The sequence below is a fragment of the Panulirus ornatus genome, chromosome 38 (genome assembly GCF_036320965.1).
Source record: "Panulirus ornatus isolate Po-2019 chromosome 38, ASM3632096v1, whole genome shotgun sequence".
Taxonomy (NCBI): domain Eukaryota; kingdom Metazoa; phylum Arthropoda; class Malacostraca; order Decapoda; family Palinuridae; genus Panulirus; species Panulirus ornatus.
In genome coordinates, this window is record NC_092261.1 from 5,191,224 (window position 1) to 5,214,874 (window position 23,651).

Consider the following 23,651-nt stretch of genomic DNA (forward strand, 5'->3'; position numbering starts at 1 on the left):
TCAGCTGAGCAATACACCAGCCAGTGAAGGCGGCTGCGTGAGATCACATGTCAACTTCGGGCGAGTCTTCTAGGCACAACCAAGCGTTCAGGTCGAGCGACGCATGCAGGTAAGGCACTCCCTTCCAGCCAGCTAGAGCGTCAGCATCCACGATCGTGTTGAAGAGTCGAGTCGTCCGCAAGTGGCCTCGCCATGGCGCCCACAATGGTCAGGATATCTTTCAGGGGCATCCACGAACAGCAATGTATCAAAGTGGAGCAACGTATTCAGCCACTGCCCCAGCCGTTCACATCACGGGTCCAACCCTGGCAACGTTACTACAAGCTCAGGCAATGGCTACAGACCTGACAAAACTACTAGCTCAAACAACGGTTCCAGACCTGCCAAAGATGAGTATAAACCTGGCAAAGGTAATGCTACTCAAGGCAATAGTTCCTGACCTGGCAGCGTTACTAGCTCACGCACTGCCAATGAGGAGTGACGGGTTCAGGTGAGAGGTTAGAACTCGTCCGGATGGTGTAACAGGTCCAGGTCAAGCGACGCAATTAGTCTGGTGCAGACGAATGACGGCTCCAGGCAGAGTGGCGTGTCCAGCTGAGGGTACCAGTCCATGTGAGTCGACGATTCCAGGTGGGATGGACAGGCATCAGGGGGAAGCAACGGGTCCATCTGGTACTCATCTTGTGGCCGGGCCGTTTCGCTGTTCACTGCCGCTGAAGACAAAGCTGGAGATTACATAGTCGTGGTGTGTGTGTGTGTGTGTGTGTGTGTGTGTGTGTGTGTGTGTGTGTGTGTGAGTCGGCACATTCTCAGCCCTATTATATTAGCCAAACCCTTTTGTATCGCTGCCACTTTCACTTGCCGTCTTACTATGACCTCCTCTTCCCCAACTCCCATCACCACCGCCACCTTCCGGCGTGTTTAGGCCCACCCCACCGCCTCCAGCCGTGAATTCTCAAGTCCACTCCTCACATGGCACAAACTGTGTGCATAAGATGACTGAAGGAGGACCTCTGACTGCTGTCACACATCACTGAACCTGCAGATGGGGACCAGATTTAACCTAACCCAACCCCAGGCATAAAGACGCAACTCATTTAATGAACTTAATCCAAGAGCCTCTCTCTCTCTCTCTCTCTCTCTCTCTCTCTCTCTCTCTCTCTCTCTCTCTCTCTCTCTCTCTCTCTCGCCTTCCCAAGGACAAAGAAGTGGTCTTATTTTCCTTTTTTTTCTTGAGTGTTTTTGTTCTTAGACTCGCCAGGTCTCTGGCTGGCGCTGAGCATTATCACAGAACTCTCTGGTGTCGATCGCTTTTATCCACTTCCTCCCTTCAAAAAACCCGATGAGCAAGAGAATCGATCGTTTGTCAGAGATGTTGTGACGAAATGAGGTGGATCCTGTAACCAGCGCTTAGGTACCGCCTTCCACCGTGATCACAACGTGTCTCTCCGTCGCCCACTACGACGGTCCCAATCTTTGTGTTGCCCTCACGTTCTTCGACGGACTCAATCAGCGCGCTTACGTCAGGCTCAGCGACGTGCTCAGTGTGTGTGTGTGTGTGTGTGTGTGTGTGTGTGTGTGTTATCACCTACTTACTTTCTCCAAAGGCAGGGAGGTCACTGGAGTTCAATCTCTGGTCGATAGCGGGTTGCTGTAGGATTCTGATAAGTTTTCTTTATACCTGACTGCCTCTCCCACTTCAGGGAGGGAGCATCGAGAACATAACGAAGAACGGCTTCATTTGGAAACACGTCCACTCAATAGCATTTGCGTATAATGCACCGAAACCCGGAGCCTACCTTCCTCAGCCAAGCCCTACAGACCTTTCTATGGCTTAATAATACTAATACTAATACTAATACTAATAATAATAATAATAATAATAATTATAATAATAATAATAATGATAATAACTGATAACTGCTGCAGGTTCCCAATCGTACAAGGGGTAGATGAGGCAAGAGCATGGCGCGCTCTCAAGACAGGGGGAGGGTTCCGGCAGGTGGGGGTGGCGGGAGCCCTCAGGACCTGTTCCTGTGCTCACGCTTGACCTTTGATCTCCCGTGTGTCAAGAAGGCCCGCCATTCATACTGCTCCTACGACTTGCATCCTGCGGGATCTCTCTTGCCGCAACAGACGACACGACCGCACGATCGTATTTCCACTTTCTGTTCTACTTTTTTTTCACTGAAAACTTCTCAGAAGTGGAAAATACTACAGGGAGATGTGTCGGAATACTAAAGTCTGTGTCAGAATACTAAGATACTAAGACATCAGTGCCAGATCATCAGGACAAAGATCTGTGTCAGATCACTCGGATAGCCATCAGGAACTCTCTCTCTCTCTCTCTCTCTCTCTCTCTCTCTCTCTCTCTCTCTCTCTCTCTCTCTCTCTCTCTCTCTCCCAACATACGTATATTTGAACATTAATAAATTCACCCCCAAAGACCTTGAATAGACAAACCAATCCACGGGCAACTTAACATGACTCAAAATCATACCAGTAATAGATGTCTTGAGCCACGTTAAACCCTCCACTGATCTTCAAAAAAAAAAAAAAAAAATTAAAATAAAACAGAACTAAACAGAGAAATGCTGAAGGAAAAGAAATCAAAATCATAAAGGGGGTTACATTTCGGACAAGACTAAAACTCTTCTCTGTACTGCAGACATGACAGATGAGCTGACTGTCTGACGTCAGTCAGTTACAACTAGTCTCCTTCCCCCCCATCTTCTCCCCAGGCCAGGCCTCAATAACGGGGTGGGGAGATAATGAAAAATGTCCTGAGTCACTAAGTCTGTTTTCAATAGGATTTACGTTACCCGCTTGAGCAGGGAGGTCCACCGCCCGTATGGCCTGGCTTTAAGACTTGTCCCCTAACGGTGGCGCTTTCTGTCCTGCTCAGGACCTTAACAACTGGTACAGTACTAACTGCCTCCTTTACGTGAGCGAGGTGATTCTAGGGAGATACTAATCCAAAACAAATGCGTTAATATCGCAGATAATGATACTTCTCGATGCGCTGCTACGTAATCTGTAAAGCGCCAGAACCTAATGGTTATTCAACGCTTTTCAGCATGAAAATGATTCTTTAAAAACCTAAAACAATTTATACACAATTATCTATTTCAGCTTTTTTTTTAAAAGATAATCTAAAAACAAAACTAATTTCATTAAATGGTCTAAAATTTCTCAAATACTTTCAACGTTTTCATTATAACTCATATTTGACTCAAAGTATAAAAATATACACGTGATGGACTGCACAGAACCAAATCGTTCACAGACAACCTCACGACTAACCCCACACCAGAATCTCCTTCAAAGGGATCAGACAAGTCTGATGGTGCGATTGTGTGATGGCATATGGAGTTTGGTATCTTGGGCCGCCACTAAAGAAACACCAGTGCTGCCACAGTCTGTGATGAATACTTGGGAACATTAAGAGCGAGTAACGAAATCTTACATGATGAAGATGCGCAGCTGGAGAACTCTATACCGATCAGTGGGGATCGTCTCGTACCAGAAACACTCGTCCATCACTACGTAGTGGAAAATAAATCCATAGTATAACAAAAGACGAGAAAAGACTTTGAAGAAGAATAATACCACTGAAAAATAAAGGTGGGCACAAGGACGATTTGACGAAAATAGTGTTGAAGTCCGTGGCCGTGTGGCGCCTGGCTCTTGAAACTCAATACCCACAAATATCATGAATATTATGGCCCAGCCTTCGGAACAAAAACTCAAGAATGCCTGGGATTACTATTCTAAAACTGCGCTATATCAGCTGGGCTGCAGTAGTGTCAACCTGGGCGTGTGGGGCTACGGCCAACGCAAATAGCCTCACTAATCACCAGGAAAGTAACAGCTGGGGTGCCCCACACTGGGCTGCGCGGGTAAAGAGGAGCCCACGAAACCGACGGAAGGCTTACGTTAAGTAAGACAGTCCAGAAAAAAAGGGGGCGCAGAGGTGAGGAATGAGTAAAAGTGAGGGAAGAAAAGCTGTAAGGAATGTGTAAATAAGAGGGAAGGCTTTTAGAAGGGGTAAGGAAGGTGTGAGGGGCGGGGTGGGTGCCTATCCAGGAAGGCATCTCTGCAGCAAGCAGGCAGAGCGAGGCCGGGCTGGACCCGGCGTGGGCCGCGGCACAAGGTCAAGGAGGCCGGGCAGGGCGTGGCACATCACCACACACACACCTGTCAACTCTAGGTTACCTACCTGCCTCCCCGCCATCCACCCGAGGCAAGCACTGCATGATCATCATGATTACTCTGGTGAGGGACAGCATGATAACGACCTACCGATACTGTAGACACTGCCTGTATGGTTCATATGATGCCCATGATAAACATGCTGATAAGGGGCTTGTTATCTTACAACCATACATTGATACCGTGCATACCACTGCTATACCATGGCCCGACCAACGCAAATCATAATGCACTAATCAGATAATGTGAGGGACGGTGATAAAGCTATTCTGGGTCCTGGGTCTCCATGTGAGCTCCCATATTCTGAGTTCCGGGTTACTGTATGAGCACCCACAAGAGAACTCACAAGTAAAATGTGAGTCATTCATTCACTTCACCGTCTACGCTTCAACTTCAAAACCACAACGAAATGACAATAGCCATTAATTCCACTCTTGCCTCATTTCTGCAATAGTGGGGTCTCAGAGGAGCCAACACCCTGCAGCAGGTCTGGTGGCCGCAGCTTCGTCACCGAGGAGGAGCCAGTCACCACAACCACCCACTTCAAATGTGGTCAGTCAACCCTGGCTGGCTTATACCAAGGGACCAGGGAGGATGACCATGTCTGATCGTCGAAGATCACTGGGTCTCGTTATCTCTACAACTGGTTACTGTTAGCCTGAATGTGACTGATCTCCGCATCGGGGAAGACCTTCAATGCACTCGAGGGATAACAACTCAGTGGAAGACGTCGCGCTCAAGAGAGAGAACAAGTTAATGATATACCACAACAAGGCCAGTGTCAAGGGGAGAAAGCAAGTGTCTGATGAGGGGTAACTTTTTACATGAGCCTCAAGTAATTCAGGGACGAACGATTCTGCTCTCACCGAGGAGAAATAAAGAGCCATTATCATACACAGCAACTGCTTAAAACTCAACACAAAAGCCTTCTTTCAGCACATATTACCGGCTACCACCACCACAAGAACCTTCCAACCACGACAGCAAAGGAGAGTCCTCAGCCCACATACCCCAACCGCTATCCTACATGCACACATTTTCGAAACAAAAAGCAAAACTTGGCAACCTCTACTGTATTGCAAGAAACACTATCAACAAACAGCAGGATGACAGTCCCATCCATGATACATAACCCGACACCACCCAAGACTTTTCAGCACTTTACCAGCCCTGACAACGATCACAATTTTGGACTCCTGACAGACAACTACCATAATCAGTTTGATGCCTAAAACACAGTTTCCATTTCCTGAGCCTTCCAATACATCTTGGGAGGTTCTGGTCAACATGGCAGATCCAGGTAACATTTTGTGTGTGTACTCCCGTAAAACGGGTTAAGAATCTGCCACACATCTGGATGGACGTCTTCGTTTCTTAAAAAAAAAAAAAGGCAATTGGACAGCTTCCGACAAGGTGCATCAGACCAGCCAAGTTGCGTAATACAAAACAAATGTACAGCTGCAACATCAAATACCCTGGCAGACAGGACCACCTAGATGGTGTACCTAAATCATAGACTGAGATATAGGGGGGTAGGAGACAGCACCCAGAAAACCGGGGTAAGTTAAACGTAAGGTAAGGACCCCGACCGAGTACTTTAATTGAAACGAAGGCACCACACTAGGTGTCTCTGTAAATCAAACAGCTCTAACTAAGAACCATTCTCACCTTGACCACCCTGATGGCGACCATGGCTTTGTTTATACAACCCAGTTATGACTGGCTTAATCTATGAGATGCAGTTAATTTCACGTATTATCATCACACACCTGTGGCGAACAATCTTTGCATTGTCCTCATCGTTTATCTCATGACTTATAAATGGAACTGCTTCCGTCTGAGGACTTGAAATACGATGAGATGTTGGTAAGTCAACAAACAGAGTGTTGATAAGAGAATCGTACGAACATGAACTACAATGTGACTCCCAAGTTGGACCAATGACAGTATAAAAGGAAAAAAATCTAGAATACATCGCTGTAACTATGTCACTTGCAGGATTCCAAGATGCGTTTAACCCCAGCACGCTAAACAGCTGTAAAACCCTGCCATATGTTTACCAGAAACTCCCATAATATTCCTGGGGTTCATGTGGTACTGCCCGGAGACTTAATAAGCCCCAGCAGATGATGGGATGAGGGGCTGTGTTAGTGCTTAAGGGAGTGGATGCGCTGGGAAGAACATGGGAAGGACTGTTTAAAGGAGACCTGATGGTCCATGAGGTTGTTTGTCGTCAAAATCTTATATCTGGTAAAAGAAGAAAAAAAAAAAAGCAAAAGAGTAAAGATGGTGGTTTTTGGGTGGTAGTGGTCGAGACTTGGGAGGAACTCCTCGCCATACCACCGAGACCACATTCACCACACTAATCACTGATGGTTCTTAACCTCGTCTACAACCTGCATTTCCTTATTCTTAATATCATTCACATCTTTGCATGTATATCCTGCTTCCCTATGGATAAAGTCGTAGATTTTTCACGTATTCGCACATACCTACTCGCTTGTTCATAAGACATCAATTCATTCATTTATGTCACCATATATGCAGGTCGCGCCATACGACCAGCACTGGTCGCCTCACAGAGCACCACCACACTAACCTACCACAGCAACAACTCACGACTTTCCTCCTTCTGTGTCTCTAGCCAGCCGACCTTCCCCACCAGAGGCACCAGACACTATAAACTGAAGGAGTAATCCAAACTCATCCCCATATGAATCACTTCACCCTTGGGTTACGAGTGTTTACTAAGACTAGGGAAGGGTTGGGTGGAGGAAGATAAGAGTGTGTGTGAGCAGGGTTAACCAGCTGGATGGCACAGTATGACTTGGAGCTGTACATCCCCATGTTAACACAACTGCCCAGTGCCCTTGGCATCTACCGTAACCCTCACTGCAGCATCCTGCAGAGGGATATTCTCGACAGAGGCTCTATGTTCCGTCTCAATGTTGCTGTTTGCCAACTAAACTAATTAGAAAGTCTATATATAAACATTTCGTTACACACACACACACACACACACACACACACACACACACACACACACAGTTGTCTGCGCGAGTGTGCGTATATGTGTTTTAAGGGAAGGGTGGGTCTAGATAAATTGGATCTTTTTTTATGGGAAGAACGAATCGGGTTACATAAGGAGAGCAAAGCGTGCAAACACTACCCACCCTGGTTCCGTGCACGCCCACAAACCTCATCCTGGGGTTGAGAAATGGCAGGAGAGGGGTAGGAAGGGGACTGAGGCAGACCAAAACATCCGCCCTGCACAACACCAACTCGTTTTCGTCAAATGTGAGTGTTTACTGTAGCTGATCCCTGTGACATGTGGTGTCGGCAGGGCTATAAACGGCATATAAACCTGTCCTCTAAAACATCAACATAAACCCCATACATCTCCAGACCTCATGTGAGAATTTCTGATAAAACGAATGATGGCTGAAGCGTTCACACACACACACACACACACACACACACACACACACAAACACACACACACACACACACACACACACACACACACACACACACACAGAAATAGCTGTAAAACTGATCTGACATGAAACATCCTGAACATAAAATGTAGATCTAAAGGTATTCCCTCTTTTTTTTTTTTTTTCTCTGGGAAGAAAAACCTCTTCACATCACAGATAAACAACCCTTTACTACTCGATTATTCCCGGGCTTCTCTGATAAGGGAGACGTGGTGGCCACTTGGACCGGAAGACCCACATCAATGGGCCACCCTCACCAAGCGATCACATCAATGCCATTCTTTTATAACTTAAGCACCTGACCTCGAGCGCTACGCTCTTCCCACCGCCAACACACAGTTATTATTCTACCAAGACACTGACAGACTGAAGAACAATCATATATAAAAAGTTATACTAATACTCATCCAACGTATATATATATATATATATATATATATATATATATATATATATATATATATATATATATATATATATATATATATATATACATATACATATATACATATCGGGTACCACTCACCCAATCTACTTCCCTGGGGAAAATGTCTCCATGTAAGACTACCTTATTTTTCTGGCCACAAGCTCCTCTTCAAGAGGCTAACACAGAGATACCTACGATTCCTAGGTACCTCTACAAGTTCCCGGCACTACATTCTTACTGCTTCGTGCCTCTACATACCTACTTAACTGCTAAATAAGCAGAAAGAGGCGACAGAAACAAGGAAGTTCCCCCGAGGTTTACCTTGAGAGAGGACCTATAAATGGATAATGGGTCCGCGATTTCCTCAGTAAAAGCTGAAAATGGGAGTCGTCCAGAAACAGGAACTGGTACACAGCCACCAACCCGACGCCATAAGCAGACTCTATAACCATCTTACACCCACCGTGAATAGCAACATGTGAAGGTGAAATGACAATCAACATGTCACTGGCAAGAGTCACACTCGGCTCCTCACAACCTCCTTTTATGACACTCATGTACCTAACCGTGGCAGTGGTAAACACACACACAGGTAGCCACCAGCGGGGAGGGGCTGTGGGAGGAAGTCACACTTACCTGCAACAACAACAACAATAATATTAACAACGTTTTGACAACCGCTCAGGAGGTTATGCTCGACATCATCAGTCCCTCAGCTCCACAGCCAGCCAGCTCTCCCTCCCTCGGCCACGCCCTCCACCAACGTCGCGTGATGTACTAATAAATACCTGGCCGGCCTACACCTACCTGTACTGCTGGGGACGGCCAATCTCAGTGTCCATCTAGCGATGACGACAAAAAGTTGGCGCATGCTGCGCTGGGCGTCTCCCGGTCTACTAGTACTGGGGAATGCGTATTGCAACAGCTACTTGGGGTTGCAGGGGATGGAGGGGAGTCCCTAACCCACACGTACTGGTGAGGGACTTGCCAAAACTACAAGGGACAGGAGGCCATGGGGGTAACAGATTCATATATCTTCATTAGCTGCACCTCTCGACCAGCTTCCTGTGACCCTACGTGCTCTCTCTATAGTTTCTACACCACAACCGCAATACATACGTAGATCAGGATATGATCAGTATCTCGATGATTCCTAATGTTCGAGAATGAGTTAGAGAGAGACTCTCTCTTGAGAGGCCACGACAGCACTTGCCAAAAGAACCAGCCAGTGTCGACGGTGACGACACCAGCGGGCACACTGCAGGCCTTCGGGCCACGGCCTCAAACAGCCTGATCGAACATAAGAGGAACAAGGAAGCTCATGAGTGAAGATAAGCCACTCGAATCAACGTAAAAGAGATATGAGATCAATGTGGGGCACTGTGGGTAGAGCAATAGGACACAGGAAGCGTCTGGGCAGTAGTGTGGGCTGGACAGAGTGGGCACGGGTGAGTGAGCGGGCGAGCGGGCGAAGCCAATGTGGGCGGGTACTGCAGGTACTGTCGTAAAAGCCGGGGTCGTGTGGGCGGCGTGGTACTGGTGCGGTGGGCGGGCGTGTGGGATTAAACCCCCCCTCCCCCCACAACACACACAATACACACAGCGAGTAACAACATCATGGGCGTCGGACCAGCGGAGGTGTGGGCGTGGGCGGGAGGCCAGCTGCCGGGTGTGGCCCGTTCACCTACACAACTATTCCACTGGTGTGTGTGTGTGTGTGTGTGTGTGTGTGTGTGTGTGTGTGTGTGTGTGTGTATTACATAAAGTGTATCAACCTGCTTAAGGACATGTCATACGTCATTTCTTGTCCCCTTGAGCAAGACGGAACGACCCTTGAACATGACCTAAAAAGCAAGGTTCTTGAGCATTTGGTACAATCCTTGAACACGACAATTCGACACGTGAGCTCGACTGGTTCGAGCGTTGAACACGACGGAACGACCGTTCAGCAAGACCGAACGAACCATGAGCACGAGGGTGTTGTGACCCCTGAGCACGGAAGGCTATGAGCCTTGGATATGATGGAGTGGCGATGATTTCCTCATGGTCCTCCATATCACCTCTGCCGGTAGCAATTTCGAGGGATGCAGGTGGGTGGCAGACCCTGACATACATGTCAGGCTGTCCAAGCCACATCATCCGGGACCACAGGAGCCAACATCTACGAGCTCACACACTAGGAAGTCGTCAGCAGGTATCGTAACGCAAACTGTGGCGCTTGAAATAAACAGGCCGAGAGGGATTCATGGCCAGAGCGAACTCCAGTGAAGAGGCAAAAAACTTGTTAGATCAACACTTATGTTTTTGATATATAATCATTCTGTACTTCTTTAATGGACCACTGACCCCAACCTTCTAAATATAAGCAGAACTTGCTTTGCGGGAGCTGTGATACAACTTTGATCCATATAAACTGACAAAGTCTTGAATGAAGAGGGTAAATACGTATTTAGTATCCTTCTTAATAAACAAGACCTTGTGACACTGTCCTTTTGACCCCCCTCCACCTTTAAAGCAAACTCAGACGAAGAGCTTATTCATGTACTATCTGTGGTATGAGTCCCGATACTCCTCTGTTCGGTTAGCCTGTTGGAGGTCGCTGCTTTTACAGACCTACGTAAACCCCTACATCCTGGCTGGCACAGTGCAATCAGGTCCTTTCTCCAAATTCTTCAACTAACAGTACAATGTTTTAACTGAATACACCATGTTTATGGCCAAGGTATTGTTCCTAACAGCTCTAAACGAGGAATTCGAGGACAATAAGAGCGAGCCTTTTTACGTATTTATGAGTCTCTGATTTTATCTCTGGTCCAAAGGTAATTACGATTATAAATGTTGAAATTACTAATAGCTACAGGGGAAAGGTTGGGTTTCTCTCCCCCTCTTTTGTATCAGAGGGGTTCCAAACCTGGAGGAACAGCATACCTCAAAGGCCAGCCGTGTCTTGTGCCAACCAGAGGTGGTCAACGGAGACGTGCCCGACCATAGCCCCGCTACCCTACACCAATAAATCATGCAGATGAGAGGCGACCACCACTGTCTTACATGTTCCTCAGTCTTACGGAGCTTTTTAATGGTTATGGTAGGCTCAGGGCAAGATCCCAGTCTAATGGGGGGCTCTTGATGAGCAGCGGCGTGCTCCGAGCAGGACCACATCTGCGCACCGCACTCGACCATCACTCTAGATGCAAATCAACAAGCCATTAACAGTTGGAAAAGAGCCGTTGTAGGTGGACCTCCAGCCGGTATAAGCTCCCCCCAGCCACCCACCCACCACTTTCCTTAAGAAGCATTAAGGAAGACCTCAGAGAGCTTATCAGATGACGAACGTCCCATTCTTCGTTCCCGTGTCATCTGTGGTGGCACGGAGCACCACACTTCGTAAGTGTTAGGGCAAGACCCTGGCACCATAGCGTCACCTCCCACCACCACCGCCACCAGTCTCTACTTGCCCAACCCTCTCAACAATGCCTGCATTAATTTCTCCCGTGCAACCACCACTATCCTGCCCCCCACTCCCCACATCCCACTCGGGGGGGAGCTCGACTGGGGTGAGATGAGCTACCAGCGGCAGCATCAAGATTCCAGCTGCACCAGCAGTAGCTGCTGCCTCAAGCAGCCGGGGCGGCCACTACACTCGCCTTGCCTCACGCCATCATCCATCCACACCCCCTCCTCCAGCAACCTTTCAAGCACATCCCCCCCACCTTCATCCACCACCATGCATCCATTACCCGATCCTCGTTTACACTTTATAACAAGAGCGTACCCGTCCCTGCCGACTGCTGGTCATGCGTCTCTCCAACACTCCGCCACAACCTTCTCTGCCCATCACACTACGTGCCTGGTGTAACTATGGCCCATAATGAGTGGCGGCGGAAAGCGAGACTTTTACCGAGCACAAATTCACTTTCTTCATCCCTAAAGAACAGGCATATATAAGCAGTGAAGAATGTGGCACATACGACACTGCCTACGTTTGGTCGTCATGCCGAGCCTATAGAAATCCTACGTTACAAAAATAATACGAACACCAGCACCCAATACTGATGATAGAGGAAGCTGATTAGCCGGAAACTAAAGATCTAGATGAATCTGTGCTGACCACAAGCATAAACTTCACCCACTAAAAGTCCTTGCAACTACGAGCACTTAGAACCACAAACACATACCATCAAAATTACTTATCTAGTATGAGCACTTTGAACTACAAGTTATAAAACCGCAGGAACATAAAACCACAAGTACCTACCACTGCAAGTACTTATCACTACAAGTATTTACCACCATTAGCACTTACAACCACAAATGAGTTAAGCCAGAAGTTCCTACCACCGCAATTACTTACCAGCGTGGTCGAGAGAATTCATCTTTTGTTACTTGCCACCAAATTACACAGTTTACGTCACCTAATCTTAGGTTGTACATATGAAGGAATCATGATTTTTTTTTCCCGCCTGTATAAAACGATCTTCAGCAACAACAACAAAGAGATTTTCTCGTATTCAGTGGAGCTAAAACAATAACAGAAAAACAAAGACACACACACAAACACAAAATTACAAACATCCTTAAAGATCAGATCAATGCTCACGCCATCATACCCAAGGGTCGTTCTGTCGTCCCGACAATTGTCATGAGTGAGGAAAGAAGATCCAGGCAAGGCAGGAAGGAGTACACGAGTTAGCTTGATAACACAGAGGAATGTCGACGAGGTTATCTGCAGGAGGACACTAACAGACGCCTAAATCACTAATCCCTATAGATGGAGACTGGAGAGAGAGAGAGAGAGAGAGAGAGAGAGAGAGAGAGAGAGAGAGAGAGAGAGAGAGAGAGAGAGAGAGAGAGAGAGTAAAGCAGTACAGGGAAAATGAAGGATTGATCTGAGCATGTGTGGCGAGAGGAGACAGACGGGTAACAGACGCAGCATCACTCACACCGACAATAAAGGCAGGACCTTGGTGAAGATGAGGCCGATGAGGAGGTCGCCTCTCGTATTATGGAGGACCTGTCTACACAACCTCCAGCCTGGTGGACCCGCCTTACCTTGCTCGGCCCCTCTAGTAATGCGAGGCGCGATGCGAGGACGTAGTTCACATACTGATTATGGCATAAGTATACACTTCCTACGTCAGGTTACTTAGGATGATGGTTTCATGGTCTTCTACCCTCACAGCTCGGTCCAGGATCTTACCTTACCTTGTGTTTACCTTACGATGCTTTCGGAGGTCTTCCATCCCCATAGCCTGGTCTGTGACTTTACGCTGAAAAAAGAATAAAAAGCACCCAGCAAAGCTACACTTCACATCACCCTCCCCTTGTCACCATTCACTCGTCACTGCAGATATCGAGAGGTGAGGAAACCATACAGTTCCCTGCAGAGCCACCGGCAGGCAAGGCAGACGCTCCCTCTGCCCTACCAGATCGTCAACCAGGCACACCAGACGACAACTGTGATTAGCAGACGTGAGCTGTGGTAACCCGTGCTTGTGGGTGGGGAAAGAGGCTCAACTCTAAGGACCCCACACTACCAGTTTTCCACTCCCAGTGCAACCATCACCACCCGCTACATACACACACAGACACGCACACATACACACTCCCACTACTCACATATCCCCTCCCAGTACACACATGCTGCAGGTTAACCGTGTAAAGCTTCAGAGAGGCTATCACATTCATGGCTCTTGCTTGGTTACTGCTGCGACCAAACAACGCCCTTACATAACCTTCCCGGTAGAATTTCCATACTTTGCCCCGACTGGCCAATCTACTGGCCGGCGCCCCACCTCCCAGTTAAGGTAATCGTTCCTCAGCATACACCTGATCAAGACACAGGATTGGCTAATCCTTATCGCAAAGTCCTGACGTACTGTAAACAATGGCTCTCTTCTGGGGCGGACGTGATCATCCATTCATTCTCGGCGCACAAGAATGTGCTTTCAGATATGCGACTCCATGATCGCGACGGTACGAGCCTTGGAGCACGACGTCGTGGGCCCTGAGCAGCACGACGGTACGACCCTTAGAAGTGATGGCGTGATCTTTAACCTAACCTTTCCTTAGGGCCAGGTCAAGGTCCACGCCATTATACCCAAGGGTCGTGCCATACTCTGCCTTTCTCGTATGGCCTAAACTCGGGCATGTCATGAACGCACGACCGCCTCTGGAGGTCGTGTGTGCTTGACACGACGCTGATGGCGACAGCAAGACGTACCGGCAAGAATAGACGGGATGATACGAGATGTCGGTGGTATGGCAACATATGATGGTATGGTGGGAGTATGGCAACTGCTGGTCCTGGTATGGCAACAAGAGGGTGATGTGCCGAGTGTGTGCGAGGGGCGGAGGTCCAGCCGGGCACCACTTGTGTCTGCTTCAAGGTTAGCAGGAGGTGAGGCCGGGTTGGTTGACTCACCAGAGACCAGCTCCCCAGGTGAGACCGGGTTGGTTGACTCACCAGAGACCAGCTCCCCAGGTGAGGCCGGGTTGGTTGACTCACCAGAGACCAGCTCCCCAGGTGAGACCGGGTTGGTTGACTCACCAGAGACCAGCTCCCCAGGTGAGACCGGGTTGGTTGACTCACCAGAGACCAGCTCCCCAGGTGAGACCGGGTTGGTTGACACCAGAGACCAGCTCCCCAGGTGAGACCGGGTTGGATGACTCACCAAAGACCAGCTCCCCAGGTGAGGCCGGGTTGGTTGACTCACCAGAGACCAGCTCCCCAGGTGAGGCCGGGTTGGTTGACTCACCAAAGACCAGCTCCCCAGGTGAGGCCGGGTTGGTTGACTCACCAAAGACCAGCTCCCCAGGTGAGGCCGGTTTGGTTGACTCACCAAAGACCAGCTCCCCTGGTGAGGCCAGGTTGGTGGATTCACCAGAGACCAGCTCCCCAGGTGAGGCCGGGTTGGTTGACTCACCAGAGACCAGCCAGCTTCCCAGGAGAATGAGGAAGACCATACTTTTATACTATAAAAATACTTCTTTCCATCTCTGCAAACAATCTTCTTGCCTTGTGTCATGCTAAAGCCTCTGGTTATTCGATCTCTGCATCTCTCGAAAAACTGTTCACTGCCACGTCATCAAGCTGGTTTTAAAACTCAAAGGCACTGATAAAGTCACCTGTCACTCTCTACATCTTCCATGTTGGGCAAATGTAAAGCCTTCTGTCCTTTCCCTCAAACTAAGCTGTACTAAGTCAGGTGACATCTTTGCTGCCCTCCTCTGGACCTTCTCTATTAGTTCTCTGTCAACAGCGTCAGGTACTCTCCCTCCAAAACCAGGTTACCCAAGATATCGTTATGCAAGACGCCCTTCCTGTTCGAAGCACTTCGTTATAACACACTGACTTGCTATAGACATGAGTATTATGGGTGTAATGCTAGCCTACCTTGACCTGGGCCATTCCTTAGAAAGAAAAAAAGGAGAAAATACAATGAATTTACGGGAAATGAACCGCGTATCCAAAATGCCTTAAGGAGGAGGTAGGGACAGGTTGAATGTTTTCTGTCAGTCACACGAGATACCGTCTAATTTGACGCAATCACACCCGGTAATACTCCATGATTACGTGTAGACATTCGTTCCTGAAGATGTGTACTCTACGCAAATTAGCGCACCAGAAGTGTCTCATCTGTCCGAGTAACAGTGGCTTCGCGACCCGAGACCTCGACATATAGCGGGTGAATGGGTTTGGAATTCCTCTGCCGCAGAGTATTCCAGATGAGTGCGTTCTTGACGGGAACAGCCACACCCGGGAACGTCAACCACCATTCAATAACAAGGCAGATTGGGGGGAAGGAGGAGACACGATGTTAGTATCTTCACCACATGAATGGTTGGCTTTCCTCTTGAATGACGGGCCTTGGCTCCACCACCGGTCTACATTCCTGGACTCTGCACAAGACACACGTACTCCAGAAGGCTAAATTCCTTCTTCTCTGGCACTTCGGGAACCATCATCAGGTTCTCCACACTACGGCAACTTCAACGTCGCTAACAAGCGTGCTAGCGACCAGGTCGTCCCCCAATTCTAAATTCCTGCATTACTAGTCGAGCCATATCCCATACCAAGTGGTTTTCCAGAAGGGCTGACCGTACGATGGACTTCATGAACCTCATCCATTACCTTCATGGAGAGTAAATGAAACGCGTCAATGTGAAATGAGAACAATTGTTACTGGACTGGAACAATTCAGTCCTCTACGTTCACACTAGAAGAAAAAACATCTGCCTCTCTCCTTGGTCCACTATACGTCGCCTGTTGGGCCACAAGCTGAGTGCAAACATTAGAAAACTTAAATTCCATGGAAACGTGGGAAACCTGATGCGCAAAGTAAACATCAAGGAAGCACACGAGATAAATTCTTCGTCTCTCTCTCTCTCTCTCTCTCTCTCTCTCTCTCTCTCTCTCTCTCACTCTCTCTCTCTCTCTCTCTCTCTCTCTCTCTCTCTCTCTCTCTCTCTCTCTCTCTCTCTCTTCCAACAACAACACTGTCTAGTCCTTGGCCAAGTGCTGATCACAATTCCAGTACCACAGCCTGAGCCTCTCCCATGCCCTCAACTCACCAGTACTGCTACAGGCCAAGGAAAAACAGCCCCAAGGTTCTACGTGAGCGATAAATTCAATGCTTCATCTAGATAATTACCCCCTTCCACAGCCGAACCTTACCAACCCTATCCTTATTAAAAAAAAAAAATAATCATATATAACATTCCGTCTGTTCTTCGGCACCTGGACCGCCAGCCTAGCCTTCAACCCGGATGGACATTCCTCGTTTACTTCTAAAGGATCATGTTTCGGCATCTGCTCTTAATCCTTGGCAAGGTTCCCTCTACCCACCACTAATTCCCTTCACCCCTGGAAACATCCCAACGAAGGTAATCCTCCCCTCCTCACTCCTGCCCCGTACAATGACAGACCAACAGCCTTGATCTCAGACATCTGTCGTTTATGGGAACGAGAGTAAAACAACGTCTCCCTCACCACGAAGGCCACCTCGCATCCTCCGTGCCAGGAATGGCAGTCATGTTTTCAGTCTCATTAAAACGAACCCATCGGGCCCTACTACATATTTCCTACATCGTAATCCTGGTATTTCTTTGTTAACATTATTTTCCCCCATTCACGTTCTTAACCTGTCTTTGTTGTCCTCCAAATATCTAAGACTATTTTTTTTACCTAAGTGTCTTTTGCCCCCCTCCCCTTCCTTCACTCTTCATCAAATACATTCACTGCCTGGCCTCCTTGAGGGCTAGCGCCCGAGACTATAGAGATGAAACATGACCACTACACGGAATCGCGTCGGACTGACCACTCATGTGGACCCAGACTGCCTGGATAATGCTATGTCTTAACATCAGTCTTCTTATCGCTGTACTCAGCTCTGACACGACGACCATTAGACTACGAGGAAATACACTACACCATCGCTCGGACATTTAAGAAATCAAGAAACTCCGGCAACAACGATTACTCGAAAACCCAAACATTTTCAACCAATCTCCAGTTGCATCAACAACTCTCTCCACCATTCCTGGACTTCCCTTAATGCACAACCTCACCAGGAATAACTATTCATCTAATATCCTAAAGATAAGAACAAGAAGTCCTCCTTCCCACTTCCATCCCTCTCCTTACTCCTCCCACCAGCTCATGCTCTGCAAAAGCCGTGTCCGTCCTCACTAAGAATACTGTTCCCATATTTGGGGCGATGCACCATAGCAATGCTTCTCTGCTCTTAGCAACAACCCGGCCTTTATTTCCATCCTTCCTTACCTCACCTTAAGACTGTTTTGAAAGTCTTCTACCCCAGGATCCCGGTCTGGGACCTTTACTTACGTATTCCTTATGATGCTTTCGGAGGTCTTCTACCACCACGGATCGCTCTCCCACTAGACTACCGTGTTTCCTCTGTGCTCAATCAGGCTGCAGGAGGCCTAGCACACTTGGTGGTATTTGTCGGCCGCTTAAATCTCTCCTCCGAGCAGTCCATAAAATCCCTAGTGTTTGTGGGGGATGAATTAAACAATTCTGGACCAGAGGCGTTCATACTTTCTTCCCTCACTACTCACTTCATCCCTCTAGTCCAATGGTTTTATTTTCGCTTCAAACCCGCCGTCGTTAACTCTAGCCTGTGACATGTCACCGTCTTGGCTGCATCAGTATTTTCGTTCACATCCCATAAGACCATCACCACACTCCTGTCCCTCTTTCTTTTCGCTCCCCACGTTCTCCATTTGTATAGCTTACCTCCTATATAAGTGTTGACCTCTTAATATATACCCTACACTGTCCTAAAGCTTATTCACCACAACACAGACACAATGGCGTACATCTGCCAACTCCCTCGTCCACCATTAAGGAGGATAAGGAGCGAAGACATCGCTGAGTGTGCTGTTGCTAACCTATGCAACTCTACCCTGCTTCTGAGAGGGAGAAAAAATACCCCGCATCGAGCACAATCTATCATCCAACCCAACATCTCCACCATATAAGCAGTGAGGACTGTCGGTGCAAGGCTACGGCCCTGCTATACCTCATGAGGTAACCAGTGTTGTTACAAGGTTAAGACTCTGCCTCATCTCATGAGGTAACCTGTGTTGTTACAAGGTTAAGACTCTGCCTCATCTCATGAGGTAACCAGTGATGTTACAAGGCTACGGCCCTGCTATGCCTCATGAGGTAACCAGTGTTGTCACAAGGCTAAGACCCTCCCTTACGTCATGAGACAACCAGCGTAGGTACAAGTCCAAGGCCTTGCCTTACTACGCCAGGTAACCAGTGTCGGTAGAAGGTTACAGCCCTGCCTTACCCCGCGACGTAACTGGGAAGCCAAACATGCCCCGCTACGCACGACTGGACTTTCACTCTCAGCTCACAGGCTAAGCATAATGTCAACAATCCTGGCGTGGATTCCCTGATGCCGCACGTTCTTCCCACTTTTCTATCATAACACAGACGGAACAGTTTCTATCACACAGCAGAGAAATGGACACTTTCTCAGACACAAACATGCACACCGCTGACAGTTTGTCAAAGTTTGGAACTCGAGACGAATATAACCATCTACACCTAAGCACTTTTAGAAAAAAAATGACCCAATCCACGACAGGCCATCAAAGTCACATACCATACGCAACAAATGAATGGAGACTTAGCCTGCTCCACTGACCATCATGATGGAGTGACATATACGCAAACCACGAGGGAAGAAGAAGAAAAACCTGGCGTGCAGAGTGCGGAACGGGTATGACGGGTTCGGCCACGCTGATAAGGGAAGGAAGCGTCCAACACCATAGGCAATAACTACTTTCAACTGCTGATACGGAGGAATTGAAAGAACAGATGACCGCTGGGTCCTTTTCGATGCCGTTTTCAAACCAATCAATGGTATCTTTCAAACAGTAAAGAAAATGGGAAAAAAGAAAAAGACAACAGCATTCCACGTTGAGCTGGTCAATAAATGCTACAGACTAGAATCATTACAAAACACTGACTCTTCACCAATGTGGCCTTCGTTTTCTTTACACCTTTATCAGTTCCCCAAACATCTTGAGTGCGCACAGAAAAATGATTTGGGACGTCAGTTCCACCATCTGGATATCGCAAGAGTCAACTCTGACGGAAAATGACAAAAAAATTCCCTGTTTCATAACACACATCGCTGGACTCAACGTTCGAAATAATTACGAAATGATATCTCGGACACGGTTAATGTATGCCATCTCCTTAAGCTCATCCGCATACATATACAAAAGCACTAAAGAGATCATACACAGACATACATACACCACAAAAACACATACATACTCCGCACACACACACACACACACACACACACAGAGTCCAAATGAAAGTAATACATCATCAAAACAACTTTAAATGAAAGTCATAAAGCAAAATTTATGGACATTAACCTGTCATGGGAGAGATGGAGTTCTACAGAAAAAAAAAGCCATTCTATCATCGTCTTTACATCATTACATAAATGTAAAACCAGAATAGAAATAAAGACAAATAAAGACCTCTATGTATAGGAAACCTGAACACACATCAGCAACACAAAGACATACACCCAGATGACACGCATCGTACGCAAACATATATCAACAACACAGACATACACCAAGAATACACACATACACACGAGCAGTTTACTTTTCTGTCAGTTATACTCGACGTGTCGCACACTGTCTCAGCCCACCGTGATGTGTACAGTATCTCCTGAACACGCCACGTTACTCTTTACTAAAGTTATGGACAACACCCAGGCCGCAGGCACCGACGATCATAGCCCAGCCATGTTTGGAACTCACCATGGCGTCCAGTTCCTCTATCTTCTCCTGCAGAATCTGTGTGAGGTCCTTGTAGCTCTTGCCATTCTCCTTCCTGGCGTGGGTGATGGCGAGGCGTCTCAGGGCGTCGTGGCCCTGCTGTGAGGCCCCTAGTGGAGGAGGACGCTCCGGAGGCACCACGGGTCCGCCTGGGCTATGCTCGGGCGTCAGGCTCTCCAGGGCCATGTACGCCTGCGCCAGCAGTTCGTCCACTCGAGAGTCGGATGAGACGCGCGACAACTTATTGCGTAGTTGTTCTTTCAGCACCTCGTCACACAGGACCTTCTTCTCTCCTGCGTCCAGGATACTTGCGCCCTTGTCTTTCACAGGCCATAATCCTGCACTGCTTCGGAGGCGCTCCATGCCGTCGCTGGCACTCTTATTAAGTGGCGTGGGCTTGATCTTCCCACGCCCGCCCCCGCCGCAAAACACAGCCGACGGCCGAGCGTAAGGGGTCTTGGCGCTCCTCTTGCAGGTTGAAGTTCTGATGGGAAGGAGCTGGTTACCACTGTTCTTAGGGGAAAGATGCTTCCTGGGCGTCGAGGCTGGTGTGCAGACTGGCGTGGAGCCTGGAGACGTGTCTGGAGAAGACGAGAACTCGCTGGAGGAAGCATCACTCTCGCTACCACGCCCTCGCTTAGGCACCGGGCGTGCCGCGGTCTTGACGGCGGCGTGGGACGACTGGGAGCGGCGGGTGGGATAACCGAGGTCTGACGGCGTGACGCTATGGACGCGTCGCACGCCTATGCTCTGCGTCCGACGCGTGGGGGAAGGGGAAGCACCGTCACGTCGCGTGCGGTCGTGGTTACCGACGACCCTCTCACCGATCAGCTGTGAGATGAGTCGGGAACCCGCCTTGACCCCTCCAGGACCGCCGACGACGTTTCCGTCCGTGGCGTCCTCGCCGTTGTCGTCGTGGCCTCCTCCCTGAGGCCGACCCACGGAGCCGTTGGGCTTCATCTTGGCAGCCGAGGCATGGGTTGGGGTGGAGTACAGGCGATCCACTACTGACACTGAGAAGGCACATAGGGATTTTGCGGGCGTTATGGGGGGCGGTGGGTTGCAGCCGCCCGAATGGCACTTGTGGGGCGGCGAAGTGTCTGTGATGGAGGTCATGGGACCGAAGGGCATGCCAATAGTCAGTCTACAGAGGGGGTCGAGGGGCATATCATTGGCACAGTGTGGCCGCTTGCACTCGTGGTTTGGGTCGCAGGTACAGTTCTCCGGGACGTGGATGCCGTTTGGGCAGGGCCGCGTGCGCCACTGTGGCTTACGGTAGGTCCTGAGTGAGTTCTCGAACGGACCGAAGACATCGAACACACTGGGCATGATGGCTGTGGTGAGGCGGGCGTGGCACTACCCCTGGCACATCATGTAGCACTAACACTGCATGACGGTGGCCCCACACGGGCCGGGCGAGGCACGACTCAGGTCTCACTATTCGGCAGGCGTCAAAATCACCAGCAGAACACGGCGGGGACACAGCGGCGTGCGATCACTGCGAGACCAGGCGGGCAACTGAGGGACCGAGGGAGGGCGTCCATCCTGCTGCCCTGGCCCGCCCGCTCCCCACACTCCTCCTACCCGCACTCTCCTCACACACACACACACACACACACAACACACACACACACACACTCGCCTCAACCTCACTAACAGTACAAGTGTAACGATACACTTTCCTTGCGATAACACAAGTATTGCATTACAAGGTTAAAACCAAGGATCACAGTACATGGACCAAATAAGGTTTAGAGCTAAGAATGGCTCTTCCAACCCAACCCTTCCATCTGCAACACATCCTACAGGGCCACGCGCTGTTCTCCTTACCTGGAACTATAACTTTACGACGCGATAAACTAATATTATCTCGAGGCCTAAAGTTCACACACACACACACACACACACACACACACACACACACATGCTGTGGGGAAAATATTCTTACATCTACAGTACAATGGAGAACTACAATAACGTCATTACTCACAACCTTTCAGCCTCACATCAATAGCCTATCACACCTTAAGACTCTCAAACAAACCTGAAGTTGGACACAACCGTGTGACAGGTTCCATGTGTGTGGAGGTCGCCTCCCTCATCTTACAATGGTCGACCCTCGCGCCTTTAAAACCTTCTAATGGCTCATTCCTTTGCTCCACTAAAGGTCAACCCTTACATCTTGAACGCCTTTCATAACTCATTCATTTAATCTTAACATGACTTACCCACTGGGTTCTTAAGGCCTTCTACTTCATCGCTCCATTCACTTACGTCTATCTCTCATCAACACCTTCCAACGGTACTTCATTCCTTCGTCCTAAAGAGCTGAAAGTGGTCTGGATTTTGGTTGATGAGGTACTAAGCGAGTGTTAGTCTGGCTATGTCGACTGCGTTGGCAAGGCAGATATTCTGAAATCACTACGTTCGTCGTCGAATCCGTCGCTATCCGTCCGTCCGTCGTCGGGAGTCGCAGTATATCTGAGCCTTAGCCAAAACATGAAAGCACTCCATCAGATGCTAATCAAACCCTGTCCAGTTCTTTCACAACATCTGATGAACTGTTTGGCATAAGAACCATAACTGTACCTTCGATTCTGCCAAAGTTATTCGTTCTATAATCAGTTTAAACCTGTAACTTAACCTAGTTCATAACTTGAAGAAAATTCCATCTTTAGCCATGAAGCTTCCAGCAGATGTTTTCCATACTTTCCAGTCCATATTCCAGCAATCCTCACTTCACTCCCAACAATCATGCTACACAGCAGGCGACTTGAGAACTCAGTTTCTGTGGTATGAAGACAAAAGAATAAATCCTGTTTGTCAGGTCCCGTGCGGTTTAAAGTTTCTCCGGATGTTGACAAGATACGAATCAAATTCTAAGATTTTTCCTTGGGAAAAATTTCTGGGGTTTGATTAAGAGTTAGTAGGAATCCACTCTTAGTGGCAAGGTATGGTATAAGTCCAGTTTCAGTAGTTAGGGCTGGTATGAGTCTAGCTTCGGTGGTACGGTCAATATAAGAAAGACTCCCCCGTTCCAGCGTTATGACCACGGTCCGTACGTACGCACTTAATCCTGGTGGCTATGAGGACCTGGCTGATGACAGAGGTGCTGCGGGACCAAGCATCTCTGCCCATCAAGCATTCACACAGCTGCCATACCGATGAACAACTTC

At 48.5% G+C, this 23,651-nt stretch overlaps 1 protein-coding gene across 1 annotated transcript in view; it reads right to left on the reverse strand.

Moving 5' to 3' along the window:
- Window positions 1-21,988, reverse strand: part of LOC139760946 (unconventional myosin-XVIIIa-like) — a 281,136-nt gene extending 259,148 nt beyond the window's left edge. Inside the window, exon 1 of the mRNA XM_071684732.1 lies at window positions 20,458-21,988. Within this exon, the coding sequence (XP_071540833.1) occupies window positions 20,458-21,804 (1,347 nt within the window). The 5' untranslated portion in view covers window positions 21,805-21,988. The remainder of the gene's footprint in view (window positions 1-20,457) is intronic.
- Window positions 21,989-23,651: the final 1,663 nt, after the last annotated feature.